The sequence below is a fragment of the Babylonia areolata genome, chromosome 34, assembly GCF_041734735.1.
Source record: "Babylonia areolata isolate BAREFJ2019XMU chromosome 34, ASM4173473v1, whole genome shotgun sequence".
NCBI classification, from domain to species: Eukaryota; Metazoa; Mollusca; class Gastropoda; order Neogastropoda; family Buccinidae; genus Babylonia; species Babylonia areolata.
Window position 1 is genome coordinate 4,542,916 of NC_134909.1, and position 23,170 is coordinate 4,566,085.

Genomic DNA, 23,170 nt, shown 5'->3' on the forward strand with positions numbered 1-23,170 from the left:
TGAAGATGGTTTTAATGTGACGGGCATGGAGATGATATGAGAGGAGTGAATTGTGCTGATGAAGATGTGAAATGTGCTGAAGAAGATGGTTTTAATGTGACAGGCATGCAGATGATCTGAGAGGAGTGAAATGTGCTGATGAAGATGGTTTTAATGTGACAGACATGGAGATGATCTGAGAGGAGTGAATTGTGCTGATGAAGATGTGAAATGTGCTGAAGAAGATGATTTTAATGTGACAGGCATGCAGATGATCTGAGAGGAGTGAAATGTGCTGATGAAGATGGTTTTAATGTGACAGGCATGGAGATGATCTGAGAGGAGTGAAATGTGCTAATGAAGATGGTTTTAATGTGACAGGCATGGAGATGATCTGAGAGGAGTGAAATGTGCTGATGAAGATGGTTTTAATGTGACAGGCATGGAGATGATCTGAGAGGAGTGAAATGTACTGATGAAGATGGTTTTAATGTGACAGGCTGGAGATGATCTGAGAGGAGTGAAATGTGCTGATGAAGATGGTTTTAATGTGACAGACATGGAGATGATCTGAGAGAAGTGAAATGTGCTGATGAAGATGGTTTTAATGTGACAGGCATGGAGATGATCTGAGAGGAGTGAAATGTACTGATGAAGATGGTTTTAATGTGACAGGCAGGAGATGATCTGAGAGGAGAGTGACTGTCGGCAGAGATGTCTTGATGTTTGGTTGAGTGCAGCAACTGCTGAATGGGACTTCGTCAGTTTTGTGTTGAGTGCTGTGACAGCCATGTTTATATCAGGGCTTGTGTTGAGTGCTGTGGCAGCCATGTTTATATCAGGGTTTGTGTTGAGTGCTGTGGCAGCCATGTTTACATCATCAGGGTTTGTGTTGAGTGCTGTGGCAGCCATGTTTACATCATCAGGGTTTGTGTTGAGTGCTGTGGCAGCCATGTTTATATCAGGGTTTGTGTTGAGTGCTGTGGCAGCCATGTTTACATCATCAGGGTTTGTGTTGAGTGCTGTGGCAGCCGTATTTGATCATATTCATTGTCTCTTCAGTGTCTGAAATGCATGGCTCTCTCTTTAGTTGGATATGTGTGATGGTTCCTGTGATCTGCGTGGACTTTTGTTGAAGTGAAACTTGGGTTGTGACAATATAAAAAGATCAATAGCCCCAGTGGCGGTTTATTTAGAACACCTTTTTTTCAAATTAACATTGAATATATATGTACACTTCATGGTGTCATTATTAAGATATAGTTTGCATGTGCCTTGTTTGTTACATAATCAAAATTAGTAAAGAACATAATAAAGTAGTTTATTTTGGATTTTTATACACATGTGTTTCCTCTGGTGAGAATGAGACAATACCAAAAGTAAGTCACTATGGGTGTAGTTGAGGAACAACAGTGAATGTGCCATAAACATATAGTGAAAGACAAAAACAGAGTCCTACCCCCTGATCTTGGAGTTGCTGGCCTTGCTGTAAGAAGGCAGACACAGTCGTCTCCTCCTTACTCAGCCTGCGTTCCACACTGTCCAGCTGTGTCCGGTCTGTCTGGCCAGTGTGCTTGGTCTGGTCATCACAATGCACTAGTGACTATACGTTAGTCACCCTGTGTCACCGCCATTCTTACATGGCTACCGTTCTCTCTCTTTATTGTTCATAAAACATAAATCATCCTTTGTCTTCATAATGGTCATCCACTGACCTTTTTCATCATTTCCACAATAATCATCCTCTGTCAGCACAATAACTGGACATTAATTGTCGTGTTTCCATCATTCACACAACATTAATCTTCCTCTACCATTGCAGTTCACATGATAATTATTCTGTGATTAAAAAAAAAAAAAAAAAAAAAAAAAAATCCTGTCATTGCATGTCACAGCACATCAATCTTTGTCATTAAAAATCACAGGATATATTAAACCTCTGCCAACAGAAATTCAGTAGACTAATCTTCCTGTCATAGTTTGCAAGGCATTATTCATCTTCTATCATTTCACTTCAGAGTACATTAATCATCCTTTTCACATTACATTACTATCATCATACCATTTTTTGGTTTCAGAATTCTTGTTTATTCCAGAACCTTCTACTTCTAGTCTACACACAAACAAAACATGCCTACACACATGAACACACACACACACACACTACAACCTGCTGTGGAGGCTGAGTAGGTAAGGGGGATCTTGTGATGGGGTTACTCTTGCTCTCTGCATCCTCCTGTCACATGTCACGATTTTCAGTGACAACAACCACTATCCTATTTGTCACATGTCATGATTGTCAGTGACAACAACCACTATCCTATTTGTCACATGTCTTGATTGTCAGTGACAACCACTATCCTATTTGTCACATGTCATGATTGTCAGTGACAACAACAACTATCCTATTTGTCACATGTCATGATTGTCAGTGACAACAACCACTATACTATTTGTCACATGTCACATTTGTCAGTGACAACAACCACTATCCTGTTTGTCACATATCATGGCTGTCAGTAACAACAAACACTATCCTGTTTGTCACATGTCATGATCGTCAGTGACAACCACCACTATCCTTTTTGTCAAATATCATGATTGTCAGTGACAACAACCACTATCCTGTTTGTCACATATGATGATTGTCAGTGACAACAACCACTATCCTATTTGTCACATGTGACGATTGTCAGTGACAACAACCACTATCCTATTTGTCACATGTCGCGATTGTCAGTGACAACAACCACTATCCTATTTGTCACATGTCACAGGGTTCAGTAACAACGACCACTATCCTTTTTGTCACATGTCACGACTGTCAGTGACAACAACCACTGTCCTGTTTGTCACATGTCATGATTGTTAGTGAAAACAACCACTGTCATGACTGTCACAAGTCACGATTATTTGTGACAACAACCACTATCCTATGTCACATGTCATGACTATCAGTGACAACAACCATTCACGATCTTGACTGTCAATGACTTAAAAAACCAAAAAGACACAAAAAACTGACGGTCACTGACACCAATCAACACTGAATTTCCATGCCTTGTCATTGCAAAGTGTTTACATGAGATGCCTCCTGTCATCAATATGACTCAGATGGTGGGATCACAAACACTTGTCCTTCACACACAGACCAAAGACATCTACTCTGGTTGATTGATTTACAGTGGAAAGGCCAATAATGCTAAAATTAGCTTACAACATCACTGCAGTGGCACACAATCCATTCAGAACTTTGAATTTCTTGAAGTCTGTGGCCAAAGAAAGACCACTTTTTAACTTGGTCAACAAAACTGACCATCAGCAGGAAGAGATTAAGCTATACACATCAAGAGATCAGCCAGTTCTTTGTTTTCTGCTTCCTTTGTTTGGCTATTGTTATTTTTTCAAGCCAGTGGCATAGGCAGCACATACACACTGCAGAACAAACTGTTTTGTCAACAGGCTGTTCGGATGACAGCTACCTGCAGAAGTGTAAAATTAACAAGGCTCTATGTTTTTATAGGTCCTGCTGCTTAGTCTGGAATTCCATGCCTCTGTCTTGGGCACTTTATTTTTCTGCCACTATTCTGATTTGTAATTAACCCCCCCATCCCCGATAACCCCAAAATATATTTCTCTATTTCTCTCTCTCTCTCTCTCTCTCTATATATATATATATATATATATATTGACAACCCATACCTCAAGTGACTACCACACAGGGACAACACATGCCTCAAATGACTGCCACTCAGTAACAACGTATTATACCTCAAATTAGTGACAACATATGCCTCAAATGACTGCCAATCAGTGACAACATATACCTCAAATGACTACCAATCAGTGACAACATATACCTCAAATGACTGCCAATCAGTGACAACATATACCTTAAATGACTACCAATCAGTGACAACATATACCTCAAATGACTACCAACCAATGACAACATATACCTCAAATGACTACCAATCAGTGACAACATATGCCTCAAATGACTACCAATCAGTGACAACATATACCTCAAATGACTACCAATCAGTGACAACATATACCTCAAATGACTGCCAATCAGTGACAACATATACCTCAAATGACTACCAATTAGTGACAACATATGCCTCAAATGACTGCCAATCAGTGACAACATATACCTCGAATGACTGCCACTCAGTGACAACATATACCTCAAATGACTGCCAATCAGTGACAACATATACCTCAAACGACTACCACTCAATGACAACACATAACTCAAATGACTGCAACTCAGTGACAACATATACATCAAACTATGTCTGTTTGACAGAACATATAACATTCACTATGATTAAGCAGGCTGTCAACGACAAGACAAATATGACAGTCACACAGTGACAGCACCTATCAATTACCATGACCTCATCAGAAAACAACAGTATGACATTCTGTGAGAAAGAATACACCATATTTACATGAAAGTTATGGCACAGCCCATCAAATTTAAAAGTCAGTGACATCAGATTCTAAATATTTTGACTGATGTACATGAATCTTCAAGTTCAACCAAAAGAAATTCAGTTAAGATTGTTTCCTCTAAAAACAGTAACAACAAATGATGAGCAATCACAAGGTAAGGTACTGCATTACTTTGCTGAGTCCTGAAGTTTAATTTGGAGAAAACAGCATGCAGAAAAGATGGAAGCAGGTACCTTTGAGCCAAGCACCATGACTTTGGAGCCCTGACGAAGGCCCAGTGATGACAGGCTTTTGTTCAGGTCCCCGCCCTGTGTCAGTGATTTGCCTGGAAACAGGAATCACACAAGTGACACAGTGCTCACATATCAACTGTCCCTTTACCTGGTGAGGAAGAATCACACAGGAAAATACCACACACACAACCACTAACCCCATACCTGGTGAAGAAGAATAACACAGGTAAAACGACACATAAACAGCCACAAACATCTTACCTGGTGAAGATGAACTGAAGAGTTAAAATGACACATAAATGACTACTAATCCCTTACCTGGTGATGGAGGATCACACAGGTGAATGACACAAACACAACAACTAAACTCTTACCTGACAAAGAAGAATCACACAGCTAACACAAAATACATACATCTACTGTCCTCTTACCTGCTGAAGACATATCACACAGGTGATACAAAGCACACAAAAGAACAGAAAACTGAACAAAGAAAGTTCATGTTATTACAGATAGTTATCCAAAAGCCAATGGTACCTTTAAAGATAAGCTTCTGACGTTCTTGAGGTATCCCAGTCACATTCTGAGCAGCAGCAGTCAAATGTCGCACAGCCAGCTCAGTGCCTTCATCCGCCTCTGATGCCGTCAGGGTGATAAAGTGGTTCTTCACTCCTAATAAACACCATACAACACATCACAGGGTGATAAAGTGGTTCTTCACTCCTGATAAACATCATACATCACAGGGTGATAAAGTGGTTCTTCACTCCTGATAAACATCATACATCACAGGATGGTAAAAAGGTTCTTCACTCCTGATAAACATCATACGTCACAGGGTGATAAAGTGGTTCTTCACTCCTGATAAACATCATACATCACATCACAGGGTGATAAAGTGGTTCTTCACTCCTGATAAACATCATACATCGCAGGGTGATAAAGTGGTTCTCCAGTCCTGATAAACATCATACGTCACAGGGTGATAAAGTGGTTCTTCACTCCTGATAAACATCATACGTCACAGGGTGATAAAGTGGTTCTTCACTCCTGATAAACATCATACATCGCAGGGTGATAAAGTGGTTCTCCACTCCTGATAAACATCATACATCACATCACAAGGTGATAAAGTGGTTCTTCACTCCTGATAAACATCATACACCACATCACAGAGTGACAGAGTGGTTCTTCTCTCCTGATAAACATGATACAACAAATCACAGGGTGATAAAGTGGTTCTTCACTCCTGATAATCATATATCACATCACAAGGTGATAAAGTGGTTCTTCACTCCTGATAAACATCATACATCACAGGGTGATAAAGTGGTTCTTCACTCCTGATAATCATACATCACAGGGTGATAAAGTGGTTCTCCACTCCTGATAAACAGCATACATCACAGGGAGATAAAGTGGTTCTTCACTCCTGATAAACATCATACATCACATCACAAGGTGATAAAGTGGTTCTTCACTCCTGATAAACATCATACATCACAGGGTGATAAAGTGGTTCTCCAGTCCTGATAAACATCATACATCACAGGGTGATAAAGTGGTTCTTCACTCCTGATAAACATCATACATCACAGGATGGTAAAAAGGTTCTTCACTCCTGATAAACATCATATATCACAGGGTGATAAAGTGGTTCTTCACTCCTTATAAACATGATACAACATGGGGTGATAAAGTGGTTCTTCACTCCTGATAAACATCATACACCACATCACAGGGTGATAAAGTGGTTCTTCACTCCTTATAAACATGATACAACATAGGGTGATAAAGTGGTTCTTCACTCCTGATAAACATCATACATCACAGGGTGATAAAGTGGTTCTTCACTCCTTATAAACATACACCACATCACAGGGTGATAAAGTGGTTCTTCACTCCTGATAAACATCATACATCGCAGGGTGATAAAGTGGTTCTCCACTCCTGATAAACATCATACACCACGTCACAGGGTGATAAAGTGGTTCTCCAGTCCTGATAAACATCATACACCACATCACAGGGGGATAAAGTAGTTCTCCACTCCTGATAAACATCATACATCGCAGGGTGATAAAGTGGTTCTCCAGTCCTGATAAACATCATACGTCACAGGGTGATAAAGTGGTTCTTCACTCCTGATAAACATACACCACATCACAGGGTGATAAAGTGGTTCTTCACTCCTGATAAACATCATACACCACATCACAGGGTGATAAAGTGGTTCTTCACTCCTGATAAACATCATACGTCACAGGGTGATAAAGTGGTTCTCCAGTCCTGATAAACATCATACACCACATCACAGGGTGATAAAGTGGTTCTCCACTCCTGATAAACATCATACACCACATCACAGGGTGATAAAGTGGTTCTCCACTCCTGATAAACATCATACACCACATCACAGGGTGATAAAGTGGTTCTGTATGTGCATGTGTGTGGGTGCTTTGCTTCACGGACATAAACCGAATGGACCGATCAATCCTGTAGTTCACCACGTGACAACTTGATGTGACCCTGCCACACATGTACTGATGTAGCAGCCATTGTACACCCACAACTTCACTGAGCAAGAAAGTGAAAAAGAGAACATGCTGTATTGTGCTGCCATTAATTGCTCCAGAAAACCTTTGAAGGCAGGAGAGAAAATAACCACATTTCATCGGTCAGAAAATAACTAATTCAGTTGGTTTTTACAATGTCATTGTGTTGTGAAAGAAAATGTGTTTTCTTCTTCTTCTGGTTTTAGTAATACTATTGTTTTGGGGTATGTCGGTGCTCATGTCTGCTTCATGCATCTTTTGTTCTTCTTCTTCATGTTATTATTATCATAATTAGTGCTCTTGGGCTTAATTTGTGGTTGCTCTTGTGTTTGTCATGTTGTCAGCTTTGCACTTCAATTGTGTATAATACACAGAATCAATTTTAATCAGAATCAGAATCAGAATCAATTTTAATGTCAATTAAACCTGAACAAGGTTTATGAGACACGCATGCAAAGTAACATGAAACCACGCCAAAAAAAAAGAAAAGAAAAGAAAGATAAATGCTGAACAAGACACTGAATCACTCTTGCACGCTATGGCGTTTTTGACAGCAGTTACTGACAAATTTCCCAAACAGTCCCACAAGTTTGTCTTCCAGTATTAGCTGACTGGGTTTAATAATATTTGGAATGTAATTTTGAATTTTTTGTATGAATTCTATTCTAATTTCTTTGTATAATTAGCAGTCATCTAAGAAATGAAATTCATCCTCTATTGTTTGACATTGTAAACATAGTCTCCTTTCTTTTGGAATGTTGAAATATCGGCCTTTTTCTATTGCTAAATCATGACAGGATATTCTTAATTTGCACAATGATTGTTTTTGATTATAATTAAGATATCCTTCAAGCAAATAAGGCTCGGTTCTGTATTCACGAGTAACTTTATTATAGAATAGTAGTTTAGATTTATTTTCAGATTTGTTTCTCTTCCAGAATAAAACATATCCATATTCTAGTTTATTCATTATAACGTGGCTAAGTCTATGAATATTGAATGTTGACTGATTATTCCAAACATGTCCTAAACCAAGATTATGTAATATAATTTCAATAAAATTAATCCATGTTCGCTGTTTTGTTTCCTCTGTAAGCATGTCATCATACACAATTTTGATATACGAATTTTCTCATGCCTGTGTTATGTGAAACCAAAATTTTATTACTTGACAAATCACTTTTAAACTTAAGGGGTATTTACCTATTTCACCAAGTATTGCTAAATTTGTGGCTTTTTTGTGGACACCCAGTATTTGTTTAAAAAAGTTTAGATGAACATGCTCATGAGGAATTTTGTTCATGAGACAATGGTTATATAGTTTGTCAAAGGTAAAAGTAGCACCTGCTTTTTCTCAAGTGGGGAACCATATTTCTGCTCCATACGTTAGTATTGGTAAAACGAGACTATCAAATAATTTTGATATTATATGTATGCTTATGTTTTCATTCTTGAAAGATCTTTTAAGAATATGAGAAGCTTTATTACCTTGTTTTGCCAGATGTTCCATAGCCTTTTCAAAACTGCCTGATTTATGTAATATTATTCCCAGGTATTTATATTGTTCAGTTGTTTCTATAACTTCTGTTCCACATTTAAAAAACAGTCGAGCTCGTGGTTCTGATCTCGAAAATATGACAACTTTTGTTTTGCCTCTATTGATTTCAATACCCCATTGTTTACAATATAAATGTAACTGGTTTAGTTTCAGCTGTAGGCCATGTTTAGATTTTGAAAGTAATACGAAGTCATCAGCATATAAAAGACAAGAGATACTTTTGTTTTGAGAATGACTAACTGTTGGCGAATCAGTATCTGGGAGCCAGTCAACAATATCATTTATAAATATATTGAATAACGTGGGGCTCAGTGTATTTCCCTGTAGTACTCCTCTTCGAACATAGATTGAAGGGGAGAATCCATTTTCATTACGGGTGCAGACTTTTGTGTCTGTATACAAACTTTTTATTAAATTGAAGCACCTACCTCGTATACCGATTTTTTTTAGTTTTGTGAACATACCTGCATGTGAAATGCTATCAAACGCTTTTTTGAAATCCACGAAACATGCGTATAATCTGTCCGTTCTATTTTTCATGGTGTAATCAACAATTTTTTTCAAAACAAAAATATGGTCTGTAGTTCTAAAACCTTTTCTAAATCCAGCTTGTTCTTTTGCAAGTAAATTGTTTGATTCTAAATAATCATTTAATCTGCTGTTGAGGATTAGACAAAGTAGATTGCTTAAAGAACAATTTTTAGTTATTCCTCTGTAGTTATTTGGGTTTGATTTATCTCCCTCTTTATGAATTGGGATAGATATCCCATTTTTCCACAAATCCGGATAACATCCAGTTTTTAGAATGTAATTAAGTACTGTTTTAATTGTAGGAAGTAAGTCCAGTAAAACAGCTTTAATTATCTCATTTCTGATACCGTCTATGCCCGGTGATTTGTTGTTCTTCAATTTTTGGCACGCTTTTATTACTTCTGTGTCAGATATATCATTATCTAAACAAGTGTTATTACAATCCACATTGTTAAAACCGTTTTTCATCCCATTATCACTGGTATTTTGGTTTTCATCATCCATACCAACTTTGTTTCCAATAAGTTCATGTAAGTGGGTAATCCATCTTTTAACTGACAGGGATTGTGTGTTTTGATGCGATTCCATTGTTTTTAGCTGTTTCAATTTTTTCCACAATGTATGTGTGCGTGCGTGCGCATTTGTGTGTGTGTGTGCTCTTTTCTGTTCACTTAAAATATAACCGTCCAATACAGTGGATTTTTTTTTTCTAAAACTGATAAAAGTGATTAGACTTAACAGAAAAGAAAAGATCACTTATTCTAAACTGAAATACATTGTACATTGCAACAAAAAAAATCTAACTCTAAATATGCTCGTGTGTGCGTACGTGTGTGCGCACGCAGTGTGTGCGTGTCTGTCTGTATGTGTCTACGTCTGCATGAATGCCATGTGTTTGTGTGCGTATTTGACTGTGCAACAACCAATGTGCCTATGCAGGGACGCAACTTTTTCAGGTGGTCATCCCTTTGTCTTCACCTCTGCACATATGAAGCAGGAACACACAGTCACAGACACAAACACATACACACACACAAACACAGAGGCAGAGGTGGCTTTGACACACACACACACACACATACACACACACAGGCAACTTCAATACTACTATGACCGAAGACTTGAGACAAGGGAAGTAATAAACAGGCCTGTTATGTGTTGGACAGCCCTTTGTTAACTTCACCTCTCTATTTCCGCAAAACACACACACACAAGCACATGCACACACACACATTTACTGCACTGTCAGTGCGCAGGGTCCAGGAGGACTGGCATGGCATCTGCATGGTGTCAGCTGTGTGGCCAGTGGTTTGGTCCATTCTAAGTTTGTGGCTTTACTTGCATTTGTGTTTTTCTTTGTGTATGCATGGATTATATTTATACCTCAAGCTCTTATGCATATATATATATATATATATATTTCTATCATATATGTACATGAGTGCAACTGCCAGAGCAGTGCAAAAGAGCCTTCCAAATGCCTTTTAAATCTAATATGTTCTGCTTCAGTGGTTGGGGGGAGCAACTGCCCCCCAACAGGGCACTGCCCATGTACCCTGCCAGGAGCCTCGGCGGCCCCTGGACCCCTGCCTTTCAGTTTTGTGGTTTTCTGGCAGTTGCATTCATGTGATGGAGTCTCCCGTCGGTCCGACGGATAAGTAGGCAGGCAGGCTTACCTGTTGGTGTGTGTCAGGTCAGGGACATAGCCCTTGCTGCTGGTACCATGTAACCCAGTACTACCTGCCGCATGTGAAGTCTCCCAATGACGGAACAAGCGGAGGAGGAAACCTTTCCCAATGGCTGTGAAAGTGGAAGAGGAGGACCAAAGGGCAGGGGGAGCTCTAATCCTTGGCTGGAAGTCCTAGGAGATGGAGCTCCGAAGAAAAAACCTGCACCTGCTGAGGCTGTCCTGCACATGGCAGTATCTGCACCTGTGGGACTGTGAGCGTCGGCAGGCAAGAGAGTGGGGAAGGGACTGCACAACTCCTCATTAAAAAAAAAAGTCACCTGTGCTGGTCAGGCAACCAGGCTAATGTCGGAAACGATGAGCTAGCCCTTCAACACCCAGCTTTCCCAAGCCCTGCGGCGATGGAGAAGTGGTAACAGGGACAGGCAGAGGATGCTGCTGGCAGTTCCTAGTCACGACTCTGCACGCAGGTGGCTGTGGGGTGATGGTTGTCCGCCGTAGACTGGGGCAGATGCGGTGCCCGCATCCTCCCACAGTGTCAGAGCAGCCCTTTTTAGGGACAGCACTGCTCTCCCCACATGGGGAAGGGGAGATAAAAGGATCCCTAAACAAAGCCTGCCTCACCTAGTACCTAGTAGGAAACTGCACCTACTTGGACATCCAACAATAGCGGTCGAAAACAAACAGAAGAAGAGAACCAGGAGTCATGCCCTGACTGGGTGCCTGGAATGTTCGCACCTCTTAGACAGAGATGACAGACCAGAAAGACGCACAGCACTCATTGCTAGAATGCTTGATCGCTACCAGGTGGACATAGCAGCCCTGAGCGAAACCAGGTTTGCTGGTGAAACCCAGCTGGAGGAAGTTGGAGGGGGCTACACCTTCTACTGCACTGGGAAGCCAGATGGCACCCCAAGAAACTCAGGCATGGGCTTTGCCATACGAACCAAACTTGCACGACAGCTCGACAGCCTTCCCTGGGATAAACGATAGGCTGATGACCCTGCGTCTGAAGCTGTCCAAGGATCGCTTCTCCTCAGTCATTAGCTGCTATGCCCCAATGATGACCAACCCTGATGACATCAAAGAAGCTTTCTACGAAGAGCTCAGCTGCATCATTTCAGCGGTAGACAGAAAGGACAGGCTGATCCTCCTTGGGGATTTCACTGCCCATGTTGGCGTGGACTTCTCCTCGTGACCAAAAGTCCTAGAACAGCACGGCACTGGCAAGTGCAACTCCAACAGACTGCTTTTGCTCTCGCTCTGCACGCAGCATGGACTGACCATCACTAACACCCTCTTCCAACAAGCGGACAAGTACAAGAACACATGGATGCACCCCCATTCCAAGCAATGGCACATGCTCGACTATGTGATTGTCCGGCAGAGGGACAGAGGTGATGTTTCCATTACACACTGCATGGGAGGAGCAGTCTGTTGGTCAGACCATCGTCTGGTACGCAGCAAGATGAACATCAGACTTGCATGCAAGCTCCAACCAGCCAGGCAGAAATCACCTAGGAAGCTGAACATCCATCGCCTCCCTATCACCAAGGACATGCTGCAGCAGCAAATCCAAGCAGCTCTCCAAGAAATTCCTGCATCGACTGATGCAGAAGAGCTATGCAGCACCTTTAGAGATGCTGTGTACACAGCAGCAGCTGACACACTCGGCTTTGTCCAGAGGAGCCACAAAGACTAGTTTGACGAAAACGACTCTGGAATCTCCAAGCTCCTGAACACACTGCACATATGGCATCAGGATCACATTTCCGATAAAGACTGCCCGAGGAAAGAGAACCAGTTCTTGCAAACCAAGCAACTCGTACAGAAGAGGCTGCGTGAGATGAAGAACACCTGGTGGGAGAGAAAGTCCGAAGAGCTTCAGTCCGCTGCTGATGCTCACGACATGAAGACCTTCCATGATGGTCTCCGAGCTGTGTGTGGGCCGAGAGTCACAGGATCAACCACTGTCCGAGCCATGGACCAGACCACCCTCCTGACAGACAAGACATCCTTGCCCGCTGGGCAGAGCACTTCAACACCCTCCTCAACAGGGACTCGTCCGTATCTGACGAGGTAATTGCAGCCCTCCCACAGCTACCATTCAATGACTCGCTAGCTGCCCCTCCCACCAAAGCCGAGACCCAGAAGGCCCTGAAGCTGACAACGTCAGGAAAAGCACCAGGAGCGGATGGAATCCAGGCTGACATCTACAAGTATGGAGGCAAGGTGCTGACAGACAAGCTGACTGCCCTGTTCCAGTCTATCTGGGAGAGAGGAGGTCCCCCAGGATTTCAAGGATGCTTCAATTGTCCACATTTACAAACGGAAGGGAGACAAAACATCCTGCGATAACCACCATGGAATCTCTCTCCTCTGCATCGCCAGCGAGATCTTTGCCCACATCATACTGAACAGACTGCTGGACCATGTCTCCAACACAGTCATCCCTGAACCACAGTGCGGCTTCCACTCAGGCAGGGGAACATGTGACATGGTGTTTGCCATACGCCAGATGCAAGAGAAGTGCCGTGAACAAAACAAGGAGGTCCACATGGTCTTTGTAGACCTGACTAAGGCCTTTGACACGGTGAACCGCCGTGGTCTGTGAAAGATCCTCCTAAAGTTCGGCTGCCCAGAGAGCCTAATCCAACTGATTGTGTCATTCCACGATGGCTTTGCAGGCGAGAGTACAGGAAAATACTGACATGTCGGATCCATTCCCTGTGGTAAATGGAGTGAAGCAGGGTTGCGTCCTGGCACTCACACTGTTCTCCATTCTCTTCTCTGCCAAGCTGATTGATGCCTTCCAAGACTGACCGGGGCATCTACATTCAGTTTCGCATAGATGGCAAACTTTTCAACATGCGGTGACTGCATGCCAGGTCCAGGGTGTTTGGGGCACTGTTGAGAGAGTTCCTCTTTGCTGATGACTGTGTGCTTGCTGCACATACCCATGAGGACATGCAGTTCATTATGGACAGGTTCTCAACCTCCTGCAGGTGCTTTGGACTCACCATCAGACTCAGCAAGACTGAGTCCATGTACCAACCAGCTAGCTCACAAAATGCCAGTGCATCCCCCCACCTGCAATCAAGATCGATGACACAGAGATCAAGTCAGTCGACAAGTTTTGCTACATGGGCAGTACCATATGCAGCAATGGAGCCCTTGATGCAGAAGTGACACTGTGCATCGCCAAGGCCAGCTCGCCTTTGGCAGACTCAACAGGCTGTGGAACAACAGAGGCATCAGGCTCAGCACCAAGATGAAAACCTACAGAGCTGCTGTGCTGACCACCTTGTGGTACTGCTGTGAAACATGGACGACGTATCGCAGTCACATTCAACAACTTGAGCAGTTTCACCAGAGATGCCTACGAAAGATCCTTGGCATAAAGTGGCAAGACAGGGTCTCCAACCTCCAGGTCCTAGAGAGGAGTGGCCTGCCCAGCATCGAAAGCCTGCTGATCCAGTGCCAGCTACGCTGGACAGGGCACGTTGTCCACATGACAGACAGCAGGATCCCAAAGATGCTTTTGTATGGCCAGCTGAAGGAAGGCCACCATGAACTTGGAAGACCCTGCAAGCGCTTCAAGGACACCTTGAAGACAAACCTCAAAGCCTGTGATATAGACATCGCTTCCTGGGAAACTGATGCCCTTGACCGCTCTCGCTGGAGGATGCTGTGCTCTAGTGGCATAAAGACGTTTGAAAACAAGAGAACGCTGGCCATTAAGGAGAAGCATGAGCGAAAGAAGCAGGTCTCAACTTCTGGAGACGTTTTCCCTTGCAATACCTGTGGAACGTGCTGCACATCCAGAATAGGCCTCTTCTCCCATATGAGGACACACACCGACAGATAAGCCTGCCTGCCCCCTCATCTGTCGGACCGACGGGAGACTCCATCACATGAGTGCAACTGCCAGAAAACCACAAAACTGAAAGGCAGGGGGTCCAGGGGCCGCCGAGGCTCCTGGCAGGGTACATGGGCAGTGCCCTGTTGGGAGGCCTACGGGGCCTCGAGGGGCAACCCCCCCCCCCCTCCCCACCCCACCCCCTGAAGCAGTACATATTAGATTTAAAAGACACTAAAAACCAGAAATTTTCATATAAAAATCACCGACTTGATTATATGTTGTGTATATAGACATAAAGACGTAAAACACACACTATTTAAAGACCTTAAATGGTGGAAAATAACTGGTCTTAACCATGAATCAGGATCAATACAAATGGTGGAAAATATCTCACCTTAACAATGAATGAAAATCAAATAGCTGCTTGTGAGGAACTGTTCCGTGTAAAATGCAAATGGGTTAGGTCCAAAGTCCTTTCCCTAGTTTCAGTTCAAGTTCACCCTGGCGACACTCTACATTTCCAGACCTGCATACCTTATATTTGTATTTGGTGTATTCTTGTAAAAAAAACTGGTGTGCTCTTCCTCAAAATGGTGTACCAAGCAATCATGTCCTCGGCTGTGATTTAAAATCAAATTCCTCATATACGCCTGTATTATTTATCTATTGCAGATTTCACACTAATAATATTATCACTATTAATACTACTGATTTCAGTTTAGCCCAGCTAACAACCAGGGCCAACTCAAGAGAATGTTTTTGTTTTTTGTTGTTGTTGTTTTTAGCCTCCACTGCAACATGCAGAGTTGAAAAAAGCCAACATTTGCAGTGTGAAACACTGTCAGGAACTGACAGATCCAAGTAAGATTATACTAGCTGGGATAAACATTTACTGTTTTTCACTTGCCCAGTTTATATATAATAATGTCGTCAAAAATCTTAGCGATTTCTAGGAATGTTCATCAATTTAGAAAAAAATCTCAGGTCTCAAAGTTAGTAAAACTAAAACCCAAAACAGGCATAGGGTATTCTAAACTGGGTTCAGCATACTTAACTGAAATTTTGATTAAATAAATTATCACCTAAATCAAAATTATCATGCATGCATAACACTGACAAAAAAAAATAATATCATTATTATATAACACCTGTTCCAATCGATGCAGACCTAAAAAATGTGATAATTCATGATGTACACATGTTCTGATCAATGCAGACCTCAGAAATGTGATAATTCATAATGTACTATTGCATTCTTCATTCTTGTGTCATGATCCATACTGCTTTTTTTTTCTTTTCTTTTTTTTTTATATGTGGCAAGCAAACATTTTTCAGTCTTTAAATTGAGTAGTTTAATAAATAAAATAAAAAAGAAAGAAAAGAAAATGATACTGTTATTTATTGTCTGCCTCTGGTGATTGAGATCATACATTAGTTCACACTGGTTCTGGAGATTATGTACTATCCATCAACACTTGGACATGTCTAAAATTCACAGCATAGGACATCAGACAAAGTAGTTCTACAAATTACAAGAAAGAATATTTGTTTAGAACACTGCAACACCAACATTAGAAAAAATTCATTGGCTAACCGAATTGCACAAACATGGAAAGCACTATCAACTGAAGTTAAACTTGCACAAAATACTAACATGTTCACAAATCTCCTTGACACCAACACCATCTTAAATGAAAACTTTTTTTGATTATGAAGAATAAAACAAAGTTTCTTGCAGAAGTGTACTTCACACTTGCGTACCCTGCCCAACAATAACAAACAAAAGAAGAAAATAAATAAATTAAATAAAATGGAAGAAGTGACGATGAAGATTCGATGGGGAGTGGACATAAAATGGCCGAGAGTTCTATGCAGATGACTTGCCAGTCCTTATACTAGTACTAGTACTAGTACTACTACTAGTAATACAAGTCTCAAGCACGGTTGATATTTGCATTTGAAAAATGTTTGGTTCATTACAAAAGACAATAGATTTGAGTTAGAAGCCCCTGAATCGTTTATGTGAATAAAAAAAAAAAAAGAAAAAAAGAAAGAAAAAAGATGCATACTTAGGTGTTACTCATGTGCCACAATCTTTGTCTACGACCACCAGTATGTGAGACAAACGCAAAATTTCTCCTCGTGTGCCACGGTACTGAACGGGGCAGACACCGAATTATTTCCATCACAAAGAAAAAACACAAAATTAAATGTTCTTAGCCATAAAGACTTCAAAAAGAACATGCCCACTAGTACATTACACTGCAACTGAGCAATATCATTCAACGAGATGACCGACCGTGCACAAGATGAAGTTTCAATGCTCCCTCCCGACTGCCAGCCATGATGCAAGGGGAATAACTTTAAAGTTATGTTCGCCTGGTAACGGACATGTCGAGTTTTGGCCACATTTCAGACTGGCCCTTTCAATTTGGCACCCCACACCATCCCCGTCCACCGCTCTCCTCTTTCTCCCGTCACACAAAGCCTTACAGTCAAGACAGTGTAACCAAGAAGATCGTTCGAACCCAATCGCGTGAAACGTACAGGCTGTCTTACCTTGAAGACGAAACTGATGGGGAAAAATGTTACTTCTAAAAATGTTATCGGTTAACCAGCCCCACCCCCCAAAAATGAAGGGAATGTATCTATCTTAATAATAATAATAATAATAATAATAATAATAATGGATATTTATATAGCACACTATCCAGAAATCTGCTCTAGGTGCTTCACTTTACAAAAACACTTATGTATACACCAACACATTACATCAAATGTTACACACACACACACACACACACACACACACACAGAGTTTATATACATGCAAGTAGTTATGTGCACATGCATATGTATACACACATAGTCAAGCACAGCTAACGTAAAGGAAGTGGACCTACCACAATTGAACTTATTGCAGTGAGGGAAAAGGTGAGTTTTGAGACGATATTTCAGTAAAAGATGCAAGGGAGTCAGACTCAATGACGGAGGTTATCAGGGAGCTTGTTCCACGTCTTTGGCGATTGAAAAGTAAACGATATGTGTCCATAGGTCTTACTTCTGACGTGAGGTATCCTGAGAAGTCGAGTATCAGAGGAAGAACGGAGCTGGCGAGATGGAGTATAGATATGGAGGACTTGAGTTCAGAAGGATACTTCAGTGGAGCCAGATCCGTTGACTGCAGAAAACTGAGGTCAGAGTGGATAGCTTGTAGTCTATTCGATCAGAAACGGGCAACCAGCGGAGAGACTGAAGGAGAGGAGAAACATGGTCAAATTTAGAAGCTCTGCAAATGAGTCTCAGTGGCAGCGTTATTCTGAATTCGTTGGAGTCTAACAGATATTTGGGAAGGCCGACCAAAAGAGAAGTACAGTGCAGTAATCCAATCTTGAGAGAACCAGAGAGCATACAAGAGTCTTGGTTGCATCGGTTGAGAGATAGTGGCGGATAGAACTGATTCTATGCAGTTCCAAGAAGGCAACTTTACCGGATACATATATTCGAAATGTGCTCTTGGAATGAAAGACCGACTGGTCTCGGATTACACCAAGACTGCGAACAGAAGGAGAAAGTGAATTAGGTGTGCAATATATTGATGCTAACGTCCATATTCTAAACATATTTCTGTTTAATAATTACGATGTAATAATTAATTGCAATGTTTTTAAAAGCGAATATGTTAAATGCTTTTATTTGAGAACATATGTTTGTTACTCTTGTTTAATCAAGTAATCTGCGTGTGTGGGGTGGGGGTGAGGGGGGTGGGGGTGGGGGTGCGGGTGTGTGCTGATTATCTGGTTGTGGTTTTCCACAATTCATCTTTATTCTTATCTTATCTGTCTGTTATAATCAATGTGCAGTATAGTAGGCTATGTTTATAATTATATTCAAATAATGTTTCTTCTTAATTCTTTCTGTTTTTACATTAAGAATACTAGTTATTACCTGCAGTGTGTGGATGTATGTATGAAACGATGTATGTATTTTTTACATTTGTATCTTCGTAATATTCGTAAAAGCTGTTGTTGACTTTTACAGTTATGGTCCCCATGCTGTTTACTTGTCTATGTTGTGATAATGCACCTGAACAAATTTCTCCAGTTGGAGATGATAAAGTTATTCTTATCTTATCTTATCTTATCTTATTGAGAGTCATCCGGTCCTTCAGGCCAGCAATGCACTCCTAGTCCAGGACAGATACAAAAATGGTCAAAATGTCTGCAACAAAACCGTTCTTTTCACGATAAAATAGAATAAATCATACTGATCACGCTGATATAAACTTGACCGCTGTAGGTGGGCGGGAACATGATTAGATTTTGATTTTTAATAATTATTTCTCACACATTTGGCCATGAGAGAGTGCCTTACAAAGATCCGCAAGGCATGAGCTAGCCAGGGTTACGCAAGCGCGGAATAAGGGGTCGCCAGAGGAAAGCGTTTAGCGCGGTACAGTCGGTACTTGTGGCTGACTGCTGCCGCGCTGATGCTATCCTATACCTCCGTTAGTAGGACACTGCGGCAGATGACAGATACCGTACAGAAAATAAGAGAACTCTTTGGGGTCAAAAGGAAACAAAATTTTTAATTTCATCTATTACATACTAAATTGGTAGAAAACGCGTTTGCTTTTATGAATGTTTTACAGTTTCTTACCAGTCCTGACATTTCATAAAGAATGAAATCGGTATTATACCAACTGCAAAGGTGAATTTACGAAGGCAGTTTCAGTTCCAGTTTCAGTAGCTCAAGGAGGCGTCACTGCGTTCGGACAAATCCATATACGCTACACCACATCTGCCAAGCAGATGCCTGACCAGCAGCGTAACCCAACGCTCTTAGCGAGGCCCGGCCTTGAGAAAAAAAAAGAAGAAAAAAAAGGTGAATAAATAATAGATAAGCTTACATAAATAAATAAATGAATAAATAATAATTATGATATAAAAAAGGTAGTAGTAATGATAATAATAATAAAATAATAATAATAATAATAAATAAATAAATAAATAAATAAGACAACAATGATGATAAATAAGCAAATAAATGTAAAACATGAAGACACACATCCACACACACATGCATAACAGATATGCACCAAACATGCAGTTTCACAGATATGAAAGCACAGTCAAATACATATAAACGTACATGAGCTCCAACACACACACACACACACACTCATTACCGTGCACCTCCTCTACCCCCCTCCTCCACACACTCATTTCTAGTCTATGTATCGCAGCTTCCACGGCACACACACACACACACACACACAAACACACACACACAAACACACACACACACACACACACACACACACACACAGATGAACGCTGACTTGTACAAGCACACACACACACACGCCCATATCTCCCACCCCCAACCCCACACACATATATACAAAGATATATATATATATACGTTCCAATATCCTGTTGCTCCCACAGTGTAGGCATGCATACACTCACATACACACCTACCCCACCTCCTCCCCGCACCTCCCCCTCACACACACACACACACACACACACACGCGCGCGCGCGCGCGCGCGCGCAGGCATCCGATTTTGGTCTGGGGAATGCTGACTTCTGCCAGTTTTTCAATGTTTGTGTGGGTCCACGAACTGAACAGTCACACATATCACCTCTGGTCTTGTGCCGCACACACAAATTCGTGGTTCTTTCGGACGTGCCTTAGTCTTCAAGACACGTGTTGTCTCGAGGCTGCACCAGCCTCATCAGACGTAAGCCAGGTCTGTCCCATTCCAGTCTCCCCGGACTGGGCCGCTACCACGTCTCCTCGGACGGTGGGTTGATCCTGTCTTCTCGGTCTGGGTTGTCTCTACGTCTGCCCCGGAACTCTGGTACGGTGTATTAAGACCCGTAAAAATACACTCTTTATATAATTTCCAATTATCAAATATCAATTTCCCATTAAGGCCATGCTGCTTACATGACATAAAAAGAGAAAAACGTTTATTCATTATACATGCGTCTGGACTAACAAGGGGAACGGAATATTCAACAAAGATTCCCAGGTTATTATGAAAAACATGGCCACGTTTCACAACATTTAGAAATATAAAGGTAGCATAATTCTATTCTACCATTGCTCTTCATGCTAGCGGCGATTATATGTACAGAGAACATACTGTCTTTTGGTCAATTTGCGGTGTAACCAAGTTTACACAATATATCGCAAAGCATAGTTCCACCAAAATATGCACAACAAATATTACGGTACATAAAACAAAACAAAACATGCTTACACAAAAAGACTAACCATATCTTTAAACTCCTATGAAAAATAATATGTAATTACCTGTAGCCAGAACCACAAAGCACCAACAGCGAGACCTTTTTCTTCAAAGCCTCTGCGACAGACTGTGTCGCTCGCCAGTTAAACCGGGCAGTGAAAAATATAATCACTGACCAGTACAAAAAACACGTGCAAATGAACAGAAGCACTTGAGTTCCCCTGCACGAGGAAATCCGATTGTGGCACTCTGAAACAAAGAACTCACGGCAACGAAAGGGTTGTCCCAGGCGGGGAAGACAGAAAACGTGGTGAACTGGTAACACTGCTGAATGATGGTCAGGAAAACAAGTTGCAGAGACCCAGGCTTCATCGCACAGCCGACAGCCCTGGGCGAACCGGCGTGGTGAACAGACCTTGTGGCGGCGCCCAGTAACTCTTCACAGAGAATAGGAAGATGAAGAAGATGAAGTGGAGGGTGGGGGTGGGGGGTTGGGGGTGGGTACTGACCAAAACTAGGCCCCGTGGGTTTTAAAAGTACAACAAAAAAAAAGAAGAAAAAAAAAAGTGCACACCATCTATTGACACTTTTGCCGTTTGTGTCAAAATCCTGTTTGATTGATTGATGTGGATACTTATATAGCGCCTATCCTCGGTCGGAGACCCAAGCTCTAAGAACTTTATAAACACGGGGTCAAGGCTGCGTACCTGGATGGAACCAACTGACGGCTGTCATTGGGCGCTCATCGTTCGTTTCCTGTGTCATTCAACCAGATTTCAGGTACACACACACAAGTCTTAGTCGTTTCTCGTGTGTGCGCGTGTCAAGTGATCGGTGTTTTGAGGAATTGTCTGGGTTTGTTCCACTATACGTTTTGTTTACCTGTGTACTGGCTGAGTCGGTGGCGTGGTTGTGTTGTGTTGGCTCAAAGTTGTGTACTTTGTTACCACTCTTTGTTAAATCCTTGGCTCTTCTGGCCTCATTGTTCTTACATTTCCTTAACATTCAGAACAAAATATGCTCTCTCTCTCTCTCTCTGTCTGTGTGTGTCTGTGTGTGTCTCTCTCTCACACACAGAGCGCGCGCGTGCGTGCGCACAGTACACACATAGATATCAAACACAAACACACGCACTCATTGTCAGTGGTGCGGTAGGTAAATGACGTTGGAAAAATCACAGACGTGTCGTTGCACTTGAGCATGTTTTACCGTGGGCAGCGACAATGCCACAGGGTGTGCCACGACTGAGTGTCAGTATCAAAGTCAGTTGTTCCAGTGTCATCATGCCGCGATAGTATGTGCTGCAACATCGGTGTGTGTGTGTGTGTGTGTGTGTGTGTGTGGTTGTGTTTGAAGGCCTTTTATCAAACAACAACAATCTATTGTTCCTCACTAAGTGGGATGTCTCGGTTCAAACTGACAAAAGTAAACCACTGTTTTTGTTTTCAAAGGAAAATAAGTGACAGACGTAAGACGGCACTCAATCTTGTTCTTGTTGTTTATAGTCCAGCCGACAGCTCAGGGCCACATCAGGACTGTCAAACCATACTAATGCTGAACCGCGTCAACACAAAACTGTCACATCTAAACAAAACAAAACAAAACACAAAGACAAACCCACAAAATAGAGCTCATGGCAGTATCCCAACCATTTTTAGCTCCTTAGGATAGATTAGACCAGGCCGTGCTGAGGACGCCAGCCATTTCACTTAATCTATCATCCCCAGATTACAAAAAAATCTATAAAAAAGAGGGAAAAAAAACTATTTCAAAGCCAAACAAAAAACACATGAAAAGGCCATGTAGGCAAAAAACACTACAGAATAGGCAGCTAGTGCCCATCACAGTGTTTACAATCACCAGAGCAAAACAGCACAGATAGTACATCATAGACTGCGGAAAAGAGAAAAAAGTATCATGGCTTGCTTGAAAAAAGAAAGGGGAATGGACTGGGAAGGCATACGAATACGAATACGAATATGAATACGAATACGAAATTGTTTATTCAGATTTAGGCATAAGCCCCTTACTGAAGGGATAAGTC

The 23,170-nt window shown here is 41.7% G+C and overlaps 1 protein-coding gene across 1 annotated transcript in view; it reads right to left on the bottom strand.

Annotated features, from left to right (window-relative positions):
- The window catches only part of LOC143277363 (BAG family molecular chaperone regulator 1-like), a 36,257-nt gene extending 19,046 nt beyond the window's left edge, over nucleotides 1-17,211 (bottom strand). The window contains exons 1-5 of the mRNA XM_076582147.1: nucleotides 17,166-17,211; nucleotides 5,211-5,345; nucleotides 4,674-4,765; nucleotides 2,150-2,215; nucleotides 1,439-1,558 (exon numbers count right to left, since the gene is read on the bottom strand). Of these exons, the coding sequence (XP_076438262.1) occupies nucleotides 1,439-1,558; nucleotides 2,150-2,215; nucleotides 4,674-4,765; nucleotides 5,211-5,345; nucleotides 17,166-17,211 (459 nt within the window). The remainder of the gene's footprint in view (nucleotides 1-1,438; nucleotides 1,559-2,149; nucleotides 2,216-4,673; nucleotides 4,766-5,210; nucleotides 5,346-17,165) is intronic.
- Nucleotides 17,212-23,170: the final 5,959 nt, after the last annotated feature.